This window comes from Nipponia nippon, unplaced genomic scaffold (assembly GCF_047370975.1).
Source record: "Nipponia nippon isolate SJK-2023a ecotype South Korea unplaced genomic scaffold, ASM4737097v1 scaffold_36, whole genome shotgun sequence".
Taxonomy (NCBI): domain Eukaryota; kingdom Metazoa; phylum Chordata; class Aves; order Pelecaniformes; family Threskiornithidae; genus Nipponia; species Nipponia nippon.
Window position 1 is genome coordinate 1,266,125 of NW_028262354.1, and position 14,824 is coordinate 1,280,948.

General features: G+C 64.5%; 3 protein-coding genes across 4 annotated transcripts; 1 reads left to right on the forward strand and 2 right to left on the reverse strand.

Annotated features, from left to right (window-relative positions):
* Positions 1-3,704: 3,704 nt before the first annotated feature.
* On the reverse strand, positions 3,705-6,809 carry LOC148053826 (uncharacterized). The gene is made up of 4 exons (XM_087772248.1): positions 6,564-6,809; positions 6,097-6,426; positions 5,704-6,012; positions 3,705-5,397 (listed from the first exon to the last, which is right to left on the reverse strand). The coding sequence occupies exons 1-4, from the start codon at positions 6,604-6,606 to the stop codon at positions 5,186-5,188; spliced, it is 894 nt and encodes a 297-aa protein (XP_087628374.1). The 5' UTR covers positions 6,607-6,809; the 3' UTR covers positions 3,705-5,185.
* Positions 6,810-7,947: 1,138 nt separating this feature from the next.
* On the forward strand, positions 7,948-10,119 carry LOC104018291 (aph-1A gamma-secretase subunit). Its single transcript, XM_009471416.2, has 6 exons — positions 7,948-8,173; positions 8,314-8,640; positions 8,914-9,186; positions 9,378-9,494; positions 9,697-9,743; positions 9,905-10,119. The coding sequence occupies exons 1-6, from the start codon at positions 8,122-8,124 to the stop codon at positions 9,959-9,961; spliced, it is 873 nt and encodes a 290-aa protein (XP_009469691.2). The 5' UTR covers positions 7,948-8,121; the 3' UTR covers positions 9,962-10,119.
* A 137-nt stretch (positions 10,120-10,256) lies between these two features.
* On the reverse strand, positions 10,257-13,644 carry LOC104018292 (uncharacterized). 2 transcript variants are annotated; one of them, XM_087772247.1, is made up of 4 exons: positions 13,549-13,644; positions 13,082-13,411; positions 12,689-12,997; positions 10,257-12,352 (listed from the first exon to the last, which is right to left on the reverse strand). In XM_087772247.1, the coding sequence occupies exons 1-4, from the start codon at positions 13,589-13,591 to the stop codon at positions 12,147-12,149; spliced, it is 888 nt and encodes a 295-aa protein (XP_087628373.1). In that variant the 5' UTR covers positions 13,592-13,644; the 3' UTR covers positions 10,257-12,146. The 2 variants fall into 2 exon arrangements, with proteins under 2 accessions (XP_087628373.1, XP_087628372.1); XM_087772246.1 differs by having other exon boundaries at positions 12,689-13,411.
* Positions 13,645-14,824: the final 1,180 nt, after the last annotated feature.

Below are 14,824 nucleotides of genomic sequence, written 5' to 3' on the forward strand. Positions count from 1 at the left end.
GGATCTTTTTTCTTGGCTTCATTTCGCCTTCCTGTGCCTCAGTTTCTCCATCAGTAAGAAGAAACACGAACAGTCATGGGCTTATTTGATTTTATAGTGGATATAAATTGTGACCAAGCTGGTGTAAAATCAGTTCCTGATCAGCATGTGATGGGGACTGCTCACCACCACGGGTTTGCTGCTGGGGGTGCAGAGATTGCTGGGACTTTATTGCTCAGGCAGCGATAAAAATCAGTTTTCTGGGGAAAAAAACACAAGTTCACCCAAGATGACTTCCTCTCTCGGCTGACCTCTTGAGCACGATGGGTGATGGTGTGTTTTGGGGGCTCCCGGGTGTGGTGCAGGAGATGGATGCTCGCAAACTAAGAGCAAAATCAGTAATGTAACAGCTAGACTGGATGATCTTAAAGGTCTTTTCCAACCTAAACGATTCTATGATTCCATAAGTCTTAGAAAGTAAGAGAGGAGCTGTATTTTGAGGTATGATGAGAAGAAATTCGTAACTAGGAAGATTCAGCTGGAGAGAGAACCCTTCCCAGCCAGGAGGGTGGTTGGACACGGGACAGCCTTGGGAGGAGGTGCGTATCCACCGTCGCTCGAGGCACCTTCTCCCCGTCTTAAAAACCTTTTCCCAGCCCTATATTTCAGTTTTCCCCAGCAAGACGCCTGGAGGCCGCCGTTCCCCCGCCACGGACCCCGGGGGCTGCGCCCGCCCCCGCCTCCCTCGGTGGGTGCCTGCCCCCGCGGGATGTGGGCTCCGGAGTTTCCTCTCGCAGATGAGAAAACGGAAGCGAGTTTTTCAACTGGGCGAGGGAGTTTAATAGCAAACAGCTGTGCTGAGCCGAGACCACGGCCGGGGCACGGGCTGCAGGCGGGGAAGGAAAACTACGGGCTGCGGTGGGACGGGTACGGGCACGGGCAGCCACGGGGCAACGAGCCGGCGAGAGCAGCGGCAGTCAAGATTTTACTCATCCTATGGATTTTAAGCCGAGGATTCCTATGGATTTTAAGCTGAGGATTGCTATCGACTTTAAGCCAAGGATTTCCAAAGGCAGATTTATTTTTTTTTCAACTAAGAGGGGACCCAACTGAAGAACTTTTCAAGCGCATCCCAAAAAAGGTTGGCAGCCTCCCGGGGCTCCACGTGCTTTGCTGCAGGGTTTTTTCCCATCCGTAGGGAGATGCTTGGGTTAAGGGTTAAGCGCAAAGCAATGGCGAGCAGGCAGGAAGCGAATATCTGCAAACCCTCCCCTCGACCCACAAAAATAACATCGAAACTCAAAATCTCAACCAACCCAAGCAGAAACCTTGACCTCATTGGGATGAAGCCCACCGGGGCCGGAGCTGCCGGCTCGGCCGGGAGGCGCGTGGGTAGCGTGGGGAGAGGGCGAGCTGTGAAAGAGGGAAAATAGTGTGGTTTTAAAGGGATGGGGAGGAAAGGGGCGAGGCAGGTTAATGCGGATGGGGGTGTCTCTTCTTAGATGAGCAGGTGGGGTTGGACAGGCAAACTTGTTGGCATGCGGAGTTGGAGTCTGAATTCCAAGGGCTTTGCTGGCTTGGGGCTGAGAACAGCTCCTGGTGGCTGGATGCGATGGTGTCAAACTTGGAAGAAGTTGGGGAAGAGAACCGTGTGGTACCCGCAGCGCGGAGATGCCGCTAAGGCAGCTGGATCCAACGTGCTCGAAGGTGATGGAGGGGGCAAAGAGCCCCTTGGCACCAGAGCCTGCTGCTCCTCCGTGGCTGCCATGGCATCGGCGCCCAGCTGGAGCATCCCCGGCGGCATCCCGCCTCTTGGGGGGGCGAGGGACGGCCCTCGGGGGCCGGGGACACCGGGGAAACGCGAGGGCGGATTGGGAGGGCTGTTTCTGGCCGGAAGAATAAAACGCTCTGGTTATGGTCAGTTTTTCCCTTTTACGTTTCTTCTTACTCGCTTTTCACGTCTCGCACCACAGAGCAAAACCATCGAAATGCAAAGAGCAGCCAAAGAAAGCAGGCAAACCAGCGTCTTTGCCATTTCCCACCCCATGCTGCTTTCCCAGAACCGAATTCCTGGCTTGCACCATCTCTGAGCTTTTGTGTCTTTGTTTCGAATTGTTGAGGTTCATATGTGGAAATCAAACCTAAAAGGTGCCGCGGCGAGGGAGCAGCATGGGAGCGAGGCCTTTCACATGGGAAAACTCCACGTGCGAGCCAGCAAACCTACGGCTTTTGCAGAAAGGGCTGGCGCCGCCGGCTCTTGCTTCCGACGACGGCCAGGGTGCTGCGTCCCGGGGCTGCTCCGAGCATCCCGGCGCGGCAAAGCCTGGCAGGCTGCGGTCGGGGCTTGCCGGGGTTTTATGCTGAGGACGAAGGTGTGGATGAGATCACTGCCATCCTCGGCTCTCGGAGGCATCGCGTCATTTCCCAGCTTTAATAGGCGGAAGCGCAACTTGAAGGGAAATTTAAAAATCAGACTCTTCCCTTAACAATGACTTGTGCCCGAGCAGATGCCATTGTCAGGATTCCTGCGGAAGCCGCGGGAGGGGACCTTGTTGAGTGGTTTTGCTGCAGGAGGCGAGAAGATGGATGAAGGAAACCCAAAAAATCCGGCTGCCGCGGGCTTTCCAGCGCTCCCCGAGGGGCCGTGTGCCGGCCGGGAGGTAGGTGGGACGGGCTGCCCTTCCTGCGGGGCCCTGGGGGAACGGAGGGGCTTTTCTAGCGAGCCGGCTGCTCTCGCTGCCCGACGGGGTTTTCTGCTCTGGCTGAAGCTTTCCTGCCCTTCCCTGGCCTTTTGTGATCAGCGGCTGCGTGGGCTGGCGGCTGCCAACGGGGAGATCATAACGCGGTGCTTCAGATACTTTGAAATACCGAAAAAAGGCCCTTTGAAACAGTCATTCTTAAAAAAAATAACATAAAGTAGAAGTAAAGTAAAAATAAAATAAAAATAAAGTAAAAATAAAGTAAGGTAAAAATAAAATAAATAAAAATAAAGTAAGGTAAAAATAAAGTAAACCCCAAAACATGTTCCTGGTTGTCTCAGTCGGTGCCCGCCGTGCAGCAGGGCAGCAGCTCGCTCCCCCCTGGGCATCGTCCCCACGCGTGGCTCCCGACGGCTCCCGACGGGGGTGAAGCAGGAGGGATTTGTCACCCCGTGCTGTCCCACCGCCGGTTTTAGGCTGAGCCGCGCGCTGCAACCGGTCCTTGCCGTCACCGGCCACGGGCCGCTGCGGGAGGTGGCGCTGGGTGGCCCGTGCCAGCGTCCCGGCTCCGAGACGCGTGTTTCCCAAGCATTGCCCTTGATTTGTTCCCTCCTTAATTAGACGCGGATCGGCGGCGTGAAGCCCCGGGCCGCTCTCGGGCTGCGTTCGAGGGCTCGGAGCAATGGAGGGTGCTTCCCGTCCCTTCCCCTCCCCTCCGAAATACCCCTCCGGCCGCAGCACCCACCGAAACGGGGGGGATGAATTGCACCCAAGCACCCGCAGCACCGCAGAGTCCCGGCCTCCGGGCGTTACCGGGGCATCACCGAGCAGCCGGGGAACTGGGAGCATCCTCGGAGCAGGGAGAGGAGTCGCTCTCTGCGTGTCCTGCGGTCGCCCTTCGGTGCGTTTTGCCGCCCCGTGAGCAAAGGGAGGAGAGGAGGGGCTGTAACGCGGCTTTGCTTGGTTTGGTGACTTTAAACTGCCTTTTTTCCTGTTTAACAGCCATTTCTGATGGCTGCTGGGCAGGGTACCACAAGGCACGACCTGATACGAATACCAGAGCTCGGTTGCTTACCCAGGGATCAGGAATTTTATTATTTTTACGCCATCTCTCATTGCTAGCGAGCATCCCTTCCCTCTCCCGGCGCCTACAGCCTTCGTCCTCCTCCTCCTCAGCAAGCAGAGAAACCCAGCAGGAAAAAAGCCAAGGTTATTCGCCCCCCAGCCCCACCGCCCTGGGAGGGCAAACACTGGGATCACGGAGCTGCTGGGAGTGCTCCGGGCACCCAAAGGCCGCGGGCCCCGGCCGGTGGGGCCCTGTGGCGGTGGCACTAGATGGCGGTGGCACCGCGCTGGCTGGCCCCATCCCACCTCGCTCCGAGCGCTTGGCAGCTGCCCAGGGCTTTGACATTGTTTTCCGGAGCGCTTGTGCGCTTATTAGCTAGTGAACCACCGAAATGAGCCTTCCGGGCGGTTTGCGTGTGATGCCGTCTACGAGCAGCCGTGAAATTCGCTTCTGAGATGAGAAAGGTGTAAAAAAATTCTGCTCAAAGCCCTCCCCGAGAGGCAGAAAACACCGGCAGGGAACTTTGCCGGGGCTGGGGCTCAAATCCTCCGGGGAAAGATTGTGCCGCAGAACTGCTCCTGGCTTTTGCAAAGCCCCTGCAAGTTTGCAACCTCTTCCCGGGGCAAATCTGCCCGTTCTTGCGGGAGGTTTGCGCCCTGCGGCCGACAAGGGGCCGTGCCCGCCCAGCGCCCAGCCCGCAGGCTCTGGCCATTTCCCCGTTTCTCTGGGTTCTGAACCCATTGCAGCCGGCGGTTTTGGCAGCGCGGGGCAGGGGAGCTGGAGCGCCTCGCCGGCGTGGAGCCGTCCGCGAGAGGCAGCGAGAGGCGGCGTTCTTCAACCGCGTTTTGCGCTGGAGGAGGCGTGCAGCGAAACAAAAAGGCTTTGGGGTATTTTTCGCTGCCCTGGGCGAGGCCGGGCGGGTGACGCTGGGGACCGGTGCCAGCGCCGGCAAAACGTGGTCCCTCTGAGCGGGCAAAGGAAATCTTGGGTGCCTAAGCCAGCCTCGCCCGCGGTTTTGGGGCTTTCGGAAGCCGCCGGGCTGCTTCTGAGCTGCGTCTGCCGTGCGAAGGGCCGGGCTTCGGGCTGGGGAGCTGCGGCGCTCCCCCAAAGAGGGTTTTGGGGGGACACCCGAGGCCTGGGAGCCGGACGCGAGCGCGAGCCGACGCCTGGACGAGCTTTACCCTCGGCTTTTGGGCGACGCGAGCAGCGGCCGGCGCTTTGGGGGATGCTCCAGGCGGGAGCCCAGGGATGCGGCGGCAGCAGCGCCTGCACCACCACCAGCAGCCAAACGGGAATTGTCTGCCCGGGCTGGTGGGGTTTTCCCCCGAGGGAAACGCCCGAGGCAACTCTGAATGCGAGGGGTGCTGGGTTTTGAGCAGAGCACCGTTACGAAGCTAAAAATAAATGTCTTTCTTGTGCGCCGGGGGCTGAGGAAGCGGTTTTACCTCCCGGCTGGGTGTCCCGGGTGGGCGCGCGGGTGGCCGGGGGAGGCGAGGCGAGAGCCGGGGCGAAGGGGCTGCGAGGGGGCCCCGGAGCGGGGGTGGGCTCCGGCCAGGCGCTGTCTGCAGAGCAGGATGGTCAGCTGGAGCAGGAAAAGGAGGGAGACGCAGGGCAGCCCCAGCGTCAGCGTCAGCGGCCACGAAGGGCATCCTTCTGCGGAAAGGGAAAGGAGAGGTCACAGAGGGGGAGAAGGTGGGTTTGGTCCCCCTGGAGAGCCGAGCATCCCCGGAACGCGGGGGTCCGGGCTGTGCAAGGGGGGACGTGCAGGTTTAAAGCCCTTCAGGGCAGGGGGACCCCAGTGAGGAGATGGGAAGGGGCCGAGGGATTTGGGAAATGGGGCTTCAGGAGGAAGAAGTGGGACGTGGGGCTTTCCTAAATGCGGCAAGGCTGGGAGAACTGGGATGCAGGGGGTGGGGGGAGGCCGGGATCCGCAGGGGGTTGGGGGGATGGACTAATTACCCTCCCCGGCTCCTTTGCCGATGGCGACGCTGGCGGTCCTGTTCGTGCGGCTCTGCAGGGCCGTGCACGTCGCAGCCCCGTCCCACCGCTCGGCCGGGAGCCAGGTGATGCTCCAGGCGCTGAGGACGCCACGCTCGTCCACGGCCTCTGCCGTCACCGGCGTCTCCTGGCCGCCGGGCTGCCAGCGCACGGTGTCCCAGCCCGGAGGGAGGTCGTGGAGGCGGCAGAGCAGGGGGATGGCGGCCGGGGGCTGCCCGGGCTCCTCTGCGTCAGCGGGCACCAGGATGGAGAGCTGGGGCTGGGTGGCATCTAAAGAGGGAAAGGGGGTGCTGCGGGGTGGCAGAAACCTCCCCGGGGATGTCCCCAGCCCCACGCGACCTGCCGGGCACTCACTGGTGACGACGAGCCTGGTCCCGTTCCCAAATGAGGGGAAGAAGGTGTGCGAGCTGCAGTAATAAACCCCGGAGTCCTCCCTCTGCGCGGGGCTGATGGCCAGGGAAAATTCGTACTGGTTTTCCATCCTCCCCAAGTATTTTCCCTTCGGAGAGGAGAACTCCCAGCTCCGGTAAATCCAGTGCAAAGTGCCGTCTGGCTTCTCCTTGTACCAGTTCACGTAGCTGCCGTGGTCCGGGATGCGACAGCTCAGGTTCGCCGTCTGTCCGGGGAGCACCCAGAGCTGCCCCGGGCTCTGCTGGAGCCCTGTGCCCTCTGCCGAGGCACCTCCTGCATGGGGGGAGCGGCTGTGAGTGGGATTCTCTGCACTGGGGGCTTTCCGATCTAGCGCCTTCAAATCATTTTGGGGCGACCCCCCCCCAGCAGCGCATGGGGCGCGGGTCGGGGGTTCTGGAGCGGGCACGTACCTGGCAGGAGGAGCAGGAGGGTCCCCAGGAGCGCGGAGGACATGCTGGCCAAACGCCTTTTGCCGGGGAGCTTTTTCTCTGCCTCCGCGGCTGGGGGCTCTGAAGGCCGAGCCCCCCCGGGGGTTTGGCAGCCGCAGGCCCCGCGGGCGCTGGGAGGAGGCACCCCAGGAGCTGGCCCTGCCCCGTGCGGGACGGGGGGGTCCCCCACGTGTCCCCCCCAGCGCGGGGCTCTCCAGCCTCGGCAGCCTCCGTGGCTGATGGAAACGGGGTGGCGAGGGCGGCGTTGCCCCCCGTCCCCTGCCAACGGGACCTTTCTGGGCTGGGTTTGGCGCAGGGTGATGGCGGAGGGGGTTGCGGGTGCCAGGGATCCTCCAGCCTGGGGGTTCGCTGGGGGCTTGTCGGGCAGGAGGGGGGGGATCTGGGGAGGGACCCGAGCGCCCTGGTCTCGCTTGCCAAAGGGGATTTCAAGGCCAGCTCCGTGTTGCACCGAGGGTTCTCGTCCCCCTGCCCGAGCCCGCGAGGACCCCGGGCTTCGTCGTCCCCTGGGTTTCTGCTCTCCCAGGCCAACGTTTTGCTCGCCCTTGGTCTTTGGGCTGGATTTCCCCAGGCGCCCACATGGGAGCCACCGGGAATTGCCCCCGGAGCACGGCATCCCCTCCAGCAGGAGCATCTCTCTCTCCTGCAATGCCTAGCAGCTCTTCTTCTGCCCTTCTGCAGCAGCTGGAGGCTTTGCTCGAGCTGGAGATGGCTGCGGTCAGCCTCGCTGCTGCATTTGCTCGCTTTGCCGGGGTTTCTTGCCCCCAAACCCCTTCCCCCCGCCAGCACTGGGGCTTTGTGATGTTTTTCGGCGCCGTTTTGGCCGAGGGCCCCGTGTGCCAGACCGCAGCAGGAAAGGCGGTGGCGGGGCTGGGGGCTGGGAACGGCTTTGCAGTGCTCGTTCCCTTGGAAGGGCGTCTTGGGGGGGTGGGGGGCGGCTGGGGGTGGCGGGGGAGCCGCTCCACCACCTGCTGCCGGGCATTGCCCCCAAACCAGGGGCGGGGATGGGATGGGATTTGTGTGGTTTCAGCACGTTTGGGACTCAGCCGGCGTTGGAAGGCTGGACCCAGCCCCAGTCCGCCTGGCCGGGGCCGTCTCCGTCCCCCAGCATCCCCAAGATGCTTAACCCGCCCAGGCTTCCCCCCAGCCCGGTCCCAGGCAGCGCCCGGCTCAGGACCTGCAGCCTCTCGCCCGCGTTTTGCATCCAGAAACGATTTCCTCTCCACTGCGGAGGCTGTGGAGGGGGGTTCAGCATCCCCTTGGCTCAGAGCATCGCCCGGCCGCGTTTGTTGCGCCGCGATGCTCCCAAAGCCCCAGGTTGGAGTCGGGGGCTTGGAAAGCGGGGGGTGAGGGCGGCCGGTGGCATCTCAGCCCCAGCGCCCAAGCGTCCGCCACGGTGACGAAGGCAGCGGGGTGGGGGGATGTCGCTGCCCAGGGCCCCGTGGTTTCGGCAGCAGTGGCAGCTGTGCAGAAGGGCTCGGCCCTGGGGAGGAGCTGGACCCCAGCGCAGCACCGGCCCGCGATGGCAGCCGGGGGCTGGCTGGCCCCCGCGGGGCTGCTGTGGCTCTGCCTGGGTGGGTGGCAGGGCCGGGGCCGGGGGAGCGCGGCCAGGCCCTGGGCTGGGGAGATTTCTGGGCTTTTGGGAGCCCCTGGCTGCTGGGGGGTGGCGGGGGCTACGGCGGGGCTGGGCTGAGCCCCCGCTTGGTCCCCGCAGCCCCGGCAGCGCTGCTGAGGCTGCGCCAGCCCCAGCCCGTCCTGGTTGTGGAGCCCGGGGAGCCGGTGCAGATCGGCTGCGAGGCCAGCGAGGATACGGAGAGTAGAGGCAATGTGTTCTGGTACCGGCGCGGCGGCAGGGACGGACCCCAGCAGGTCCTGCATTGCTGGAACGGGACAAAGGGGAGGTTCTCCTGCGAGTACGGGCGGCACAAAGTCACCCTGCACATCGCCAACGCCAGCCCCGAGGACACCGGCATCTACCTGTGTGCCTACGACAATGGAAACCGCCTGGATTTCGGCAATGGCACTGCGCTGCTGGTGGGAGGTAGGATGGCGACATTGCCAGGGGTGGGACCCCCATGTCACCCCCATGTCCCTCATCCCCTGCTGTCACCCACTGTGCTGTCCAGCATCCTCCATTCCCCTCCAGCACCCTCTATCCCCATCCACCACCCCCTCTGTCCCCGTCCATGCCCTCTGTCCCTCTCTGTACCCCTCCATCGCCTCCGTCCCCTCCGTCCCCTCCATCGCCTCCGTCCCCTCCACCCCAGCTCCGTGCCCACCCCAGACCCCGCTGCAGCCCCTCTCCCTGTTGCAGACAGCTGGACGGCTGCGAGCTGGGTGCGGGTGCTGGCACCCCGCAGGGACCCCTGGGACCCCCCCAGCCTGGTCTGTGCCGTGGGTGCCAGCGCCGGCCCCGTCCTTGTCTCCTGGCCGGGGGGGACCGGGGGGGTGCTGAGGCTGGGGGCCAGCGTGGAGCCGTTCCACAGCACCGTGGGCCTGGCCGAGGGGGCCGGGGGGCTCTGCAAGGTGCGCTTCAACGCCTCGGGGCCCCCCGTCCGCAGGAGCATGGAGCTGCGTGAGGCCGCGGGTGAGTGCAGGGACCCCCCCCCCCAGGTGGGTCACCCCGGGGAAACTGAGGCAGCGGGGACGGCTTGGCCCCAGGGCGAGGGGACGGTGGGGGCTCTGTGGGGATGATGGTTTGGGGATGCTGGTGGGGGCTGTTGGGGGTCTGGGGGGCTTTGGGGGGGACGGTGGGACGAGTCAGCCCCTCTCGCCCAGGCTGCTCCTTCCTGAGCACCATCACCTGGGTCGTAGCCGGGGTCGGGGTGCTGCTGCTGCTCAGCCTCTGCCTCAGCGTCTGCCGCCTCCGCCGCCTCCGCCGCCCCACGCCGATGGGTAAGGAGTGTGGCACAGGTGGGGGCCGTCCCACCATGTCCCCGCTGTCCCCCACTGTCCTCCCCATCTCGCTGTGATCCCTCCATCCCCCATCCCCCTCCGTCCACCTCCCTCATCCCTCATCCTCCTCCATCCCCTCCGGCCCCCTCGGCCCCCTCCAGCCCCACGCTAGGGACACGTCTCCCCGCTCTGTCCCCTCCAGGCCACCAGCCCGGGACCCCGATGCCACCAGCGTCGCAGGAGGTTGAGGTGAGGCCATGCGGCCCCCGGCTGCCCCAAAGCTGGGCTGGGGCCTCCGGGCTGGCGGGGAGGCGGCGTCCCCCTGCTCGGGGAGCGCAGGGGGCGGGGGCCGGCGGCAGCAGAGGGGGAATTGGGGGTGCGGGCGGCTCTGACGGCGCGGTCGCCCGCAGGAGGAGCTGAAGTACGCCCAGCTGATCTTCGCCGCCCCGGCAGGGCCCCGGCCGTGAGCCGTAGGCGGAGGTGGGTGCCAAGCCCGACCCCGCGGCTCGTCCCTCTGTGCCCGAAAACCCCCGTCCTCTGCATGTGACCCCCCCGGGGTGCTGGGGCTGCTCCCCGCGCCGTGCCGCAGAGGCTGAAATAAAGAGCTTTGGGCTTCGTCTGCGTCCCGGGGCTCCACGTGCTTTGCTGCAGGGTTTTTTCCCATCCGTAGGGAGATGCTTGGCAAAGGGTTAAGCGCAAAGCAATGGCGAGCAGGCAGGAAGCGAATATCTGCAAACCCTCCCCTCGACCCACAAAAATAACATCGAAACTCAAAATCTCAACCAACCCAAGCAGAAACCTTGACCTCATTGGGATGAAGCCCACCGGGGCCGGAGCTGCCGGCTCGGCCGGGAGGCGCGTGGGTAGCGTGGGGAGAGGGCGAGCTGTGAAAGAGGGAAAATAGTGTGGTTTTAAAGGGATGGGGAGGAAAGGGGCGAGGCAGGTTAATGCGGATGGGGGTGTCTCTTCTTAGATGAGCAGGTGGGGTTGGACAGGCAAACTTGTTGGCATGCGGAGTTGGAGTCTGAATTCCAAGGGCTTTGCTGGCTTGGGGCTGAGAACAGCTCCTGGTGGCTGGATGCGATGGTGTCAAACTTGGAAGAAGTTGGGGAAGAGAACCGTGTGGTACCCGCAGCGCGGAGATGCCGCTAAGGCAGCTGGATCCAACGTGCTCGAAGGTGATGGAGGGGGCAAAGAGCCCCTTGGCACCAGAGCCTGCTGCTCCTCCGTGGCTGCCATGGCATCGGCGCCCAGCTGGAGCATCCCCGGCGGCATCCCGCCTCTTGGGGGGGCGAGGGACGGCCCTCGGGGGCCGGGGACACCGGGGAAACGCGAGGGCGGATTGGGAGGGCTGTTTCTGGCCGGAAGAATAAAACGCTCTGGTTATGGTCAGTTTTTTCCTTTTACGTTTCTTCTTACTCGCTTTTCACGTCTCGCACCACAGAGCAAAACCATCGAAATGCAAAGAGCAGCCAAAGAAAGCAGGCAAACCAGCGTCTTTGCCATTTCCCACCCCATGCTGCTTTCCCAGAACCGAATTCCTGGCTTGCACCATCTCTGAGCTTTTGTGTCTTTGTTTTGAATTGTTGAAGTTCACATGCGGAAATCAAACGGGGCGGTTTGCGTGTGATGCCGTCTACGAGCAGCCGTGAAATTCGCTTCTGAGATGAGAAAGGTGTAAAAAAATTCTGCTCAAAGCCCTCCCCGAGAGGCAGAAAACACCGGCAGGGAACTTTGCCGGGGCTGGGGCTCAAATCCTCCGGGGAAAGATTGTGCCGCAGAACTGCTCCTGGCTTTTGCAAAGCCCCTGCAAGTTTGCAACCTCTTCCCGGGGCAAATCTGCCCGTTCTTGCGGGAGGTTTGCGCCCTGCGGCCGACAAGGGGCCGTGCCCGCCCAGCGCCCAGCCCGCAGGCTCTGGCCATTTCCCCGTTTCTCTGGGTTCTGAACCCATTGCAGCCGGCGGTTTTGGCAGCGCGGGGCAGGGGAGCTGGAGCGCCTCGCCGGCGTGGAGCCGTCCGCGAGAGGCAGCGAGAGGCGGCGTTCTTCAACCGCGTTTTGCGCTGGAGGAGGCGTGCAGCGAAACAAAAAGGCTTTGGGGTATTTTTCGCTGCCCTGGGCGAGGCCGGGCGGGTGACGCTGGGGACCGGTGCCAGCGCCGGCAAAACGTGGTCCCTCTGAGCGGGCAAAGGAAATCTTGGGTGCCTAAGCCAGCCTCGCCCGCGGTTTTGGGGCTTTCGGAAGCCGCCGGGCTGCTTCTGAGCTGCGTCTGCCGTGCGAAGGGCCGGGCTTCGGGCTGGGGAGCTGCGGCGCTCCCCCAAAGAGGGTTTTGGGGGGACACCCGAGGCCTGGGAGCCGGACGCGAGCGCGAGCCGACGCCTGGACGAGCTTTACCCTCGGCTTTTGGGCGACGCGAGCAGCGGCCGGCGCTTTGGGGGATGCTCCAGGCGGGAGCCCAGGGATGCGGCGGCAGCAGCGCCTGCACCACCACCAGCAGCCAAACGGGAATTGTCTGCCCGGGCTGGTGGGGTTTTCCCCCGAGGGAAACGCCCGAGGCAACTCTGAATGCGAGGGGTGCTGGGTTTTGAGCAGAGCACCGTTACGAAGCTAAAAATAAATGTCTTTCTTGTGCGCCGGGGGCTGAGGAAGCGGTTTTACCTCCCGGCTGGGTGTCCCGGGTGGGCGCGCGGGTGGCCGGGGGAGGCGAGGCGAGAGCCGGGGCGAAGGGGCTGCGAGGGGGCCCCGGAGCGGGGGTGGGCTCCGGCCAGGCGCTGTCTGCAGAGCAGGATGGTCAGCTGGAGCAGGAAAAGGAGGGAGACGCAGGGCAGCCTCAGCGTCAGCGGCCACGAAGGGCATCCTTCTGCGGAGAGGGAAAGGAGAGGTCACAGAGGGGGAGAAGGTGGGTTTGGTCCCCCTGGAGAGCCGAGCATCCCCGGAACGCGGGGGTCCGGGCCGAGCATCCCCGGAACGCGGGGGTCCGGGCTGTGCAAGGGGGGACGTGCAGGTTTAAAGCCCTTCAGGGCAGGGGGACCCCAGTGAGGAGATGGGAAGGGGCCGAGGGATTTGGGAAATGGGGCTTCAGGAGGAAGAAGTGGGACGTGGGGCTTTCCTAAATGCGGCAAGGCTGGGAGAACTGGGATGCAGGGGGTGGGGGGAGGCCGGGATCCGCAGGGGGTTGGGGGGATGGACTAATTACCCTCCCCGGCTCCTTTGCCGATGGCGACGCTGGCGGTCCTGTTCGTGCGGCTCTGCAGGGCCGTGCACGTCGCAGCCCCGTCCCACCGCTCGGCCGGGAGCCAGGTGATGCTCCAGGCGCTGAGGACGCCACGCTCGTCCACGGCCTCTGCCGTCACCGGCGTCTCCTGGCCGCCGGGCTGCCAGCGCACGGTGTCCCAGCCCGGAGGGAGGTCGTGGAGGCGGCAGAGCAGGGGGATGGCGGCCGGGGGCTGCCCGGGCTCCTCTGCGTCAGCGGGCACCAGGATGGAGAGCTGGGGCTGGGTGGCATCTAAAGAGGGAAAGGGGGTGCTGCGGGGTGGCAGAAACCTCCCCGGGGATGTCCCCAGCCCCACGCGACCTGCCGGGCACTCACTGGTGACGACGAGCCTGGTCCCGTTCCCAAATGAGGGGAAGAAGGTGTGCGAGCTGCAGTAATAAACCCCGGAGTCCTCCCTCTGCGCGGGGCTGATGGCCAGGGAAAATTCGTACTGGTTTTCCATCCTCCCCGAGTATTTTCCCTTCGGAGAGGAGAACTTCGAGCTCCGGTAAATCCAGTGCAAAGTGCCGTCTGGCTTCTCCTTGTACCAGTTCACGTAGCTGCCGTGGTCCGGGATGCGACAGCTCAGGTTCGCCGTCTGTCCGGGGAGCACCCAGAGCTGCCCCGGGCTCTGCTGGAGCCCTGTGCCCTCTGCCGAGGCACCTCCTGCACGGGGGGAGCGGCTGTGAGTGGGATTCTCTGCACTGGGGGCTTTCCGATCTAGCGCCTTCAAATCGTTTTGGGGCGACCCCCCCCCAGCAGCGCATGGGGCGCGGGTCGGGGGTTCTGGAGCGGGCACGTACCTGGCAGGAGGAGCAGGAGGGTCCCCAGGAGCGCGGAGGACATGCTGGCCAAACGCCTTTTGCCGGGGAGCTTTTTCTCTGCCTCCGCGGCTGGGGGCTCTGAAGGCCGAGCCCCCCCGGAGGTTTGGCAGCCGCAGGCCCCGCGGGCGCTGGGAGGAGGCACCCCAGGAGCTGGCCCTGCCCCGTGCGGGACGGGGGGGTCCCCCACGTGTCCCCCCCAGCGCGGGGCTCTCCAGCCTCGGCAGCCTCCGTGGCTGATGGAAACGGGGTGGCGAGGGCGGCGTTGCCCCCCGTCCCCTGCCAACGGGACCTTTCTGGGCTGGGTTTGGCGCAGGGTGATGGCGGAGGGGGTTGCGGGTGCCAGGGATCCTCCAGCCTGGGGGTTCGCTGGGGGCTTGTCGGGCAGGAGGGGGGATCTGGGGAGGGACCCGAGCGCCCTGGTCTCGCTTGCCAAAGGGGATTTCAAGGCCAGCTCCGTGTTGCACCGAGGGTTCTCGTCCCCCTGCCCGAGCCCGCGAGGACCCCGGGCTTCGTCGTCCCCTGGGTTTCTGCTCTCCCAGGCCAACGTTTTGCTCGCCCTTGGTCTTTGGGCTGGATTTCCCCAGGCGCCCACATGGGAGCCACCGGGAATTGCCCCCGGAGCACGGCATCCCCTCCAGCAGGAGCATCTCTCTCTCCTGCAATGCCTAGCAGCTCTTCTTCTGCCCTTCTGCAGCAGCTGGAGGCTTTGCTCGAGCTGGAGATGGCTGCGGTCAGCCTCGCTGCTGCATTTGCTCGCTTTGCCGGGGTTTCTTGCCCCCAAACCCCTTCCCCCCGCCAGCACTGGGGCTTTGTGATGTTTTTCGGCGCCGTTTTGGCCGAGGGCCCCGTGTGCCAGACCGCAGCAGGAAAGGCGGTGGCGGGGCTGGGGGCTGGGAACGGCTTTGCAGTGCTCGTTCCCTTGGAAGGGCGTCTTGGGGGGGTGGGGGGCGGCTGGGGGTGGCGGGGGAGCCGCTCCACCACCTGCTGCCGGGCATTGCCCCCAAACCAGGGGCGGGGATGGGATGGGATTTGTGTGGTTTCAGCACGTTTGGGACTCAGCCGGCGTTGGAAGGCTGGACCCAGCCCCAGTCCGCCTGGCCGGGGCCGTCTCCGTCCCCCAGCATCCCCAAGATGCTTAACCCGCCCAGGCTTCCCCCCAGCCCGGTCCCAGGCAGCGCCCGGCTCAGGACCTGCAGCCTCTCGCCCGCGTTTTGCATCCAGAAACGATTTCCTCTCCACTGCGGAGGCTGTGGAG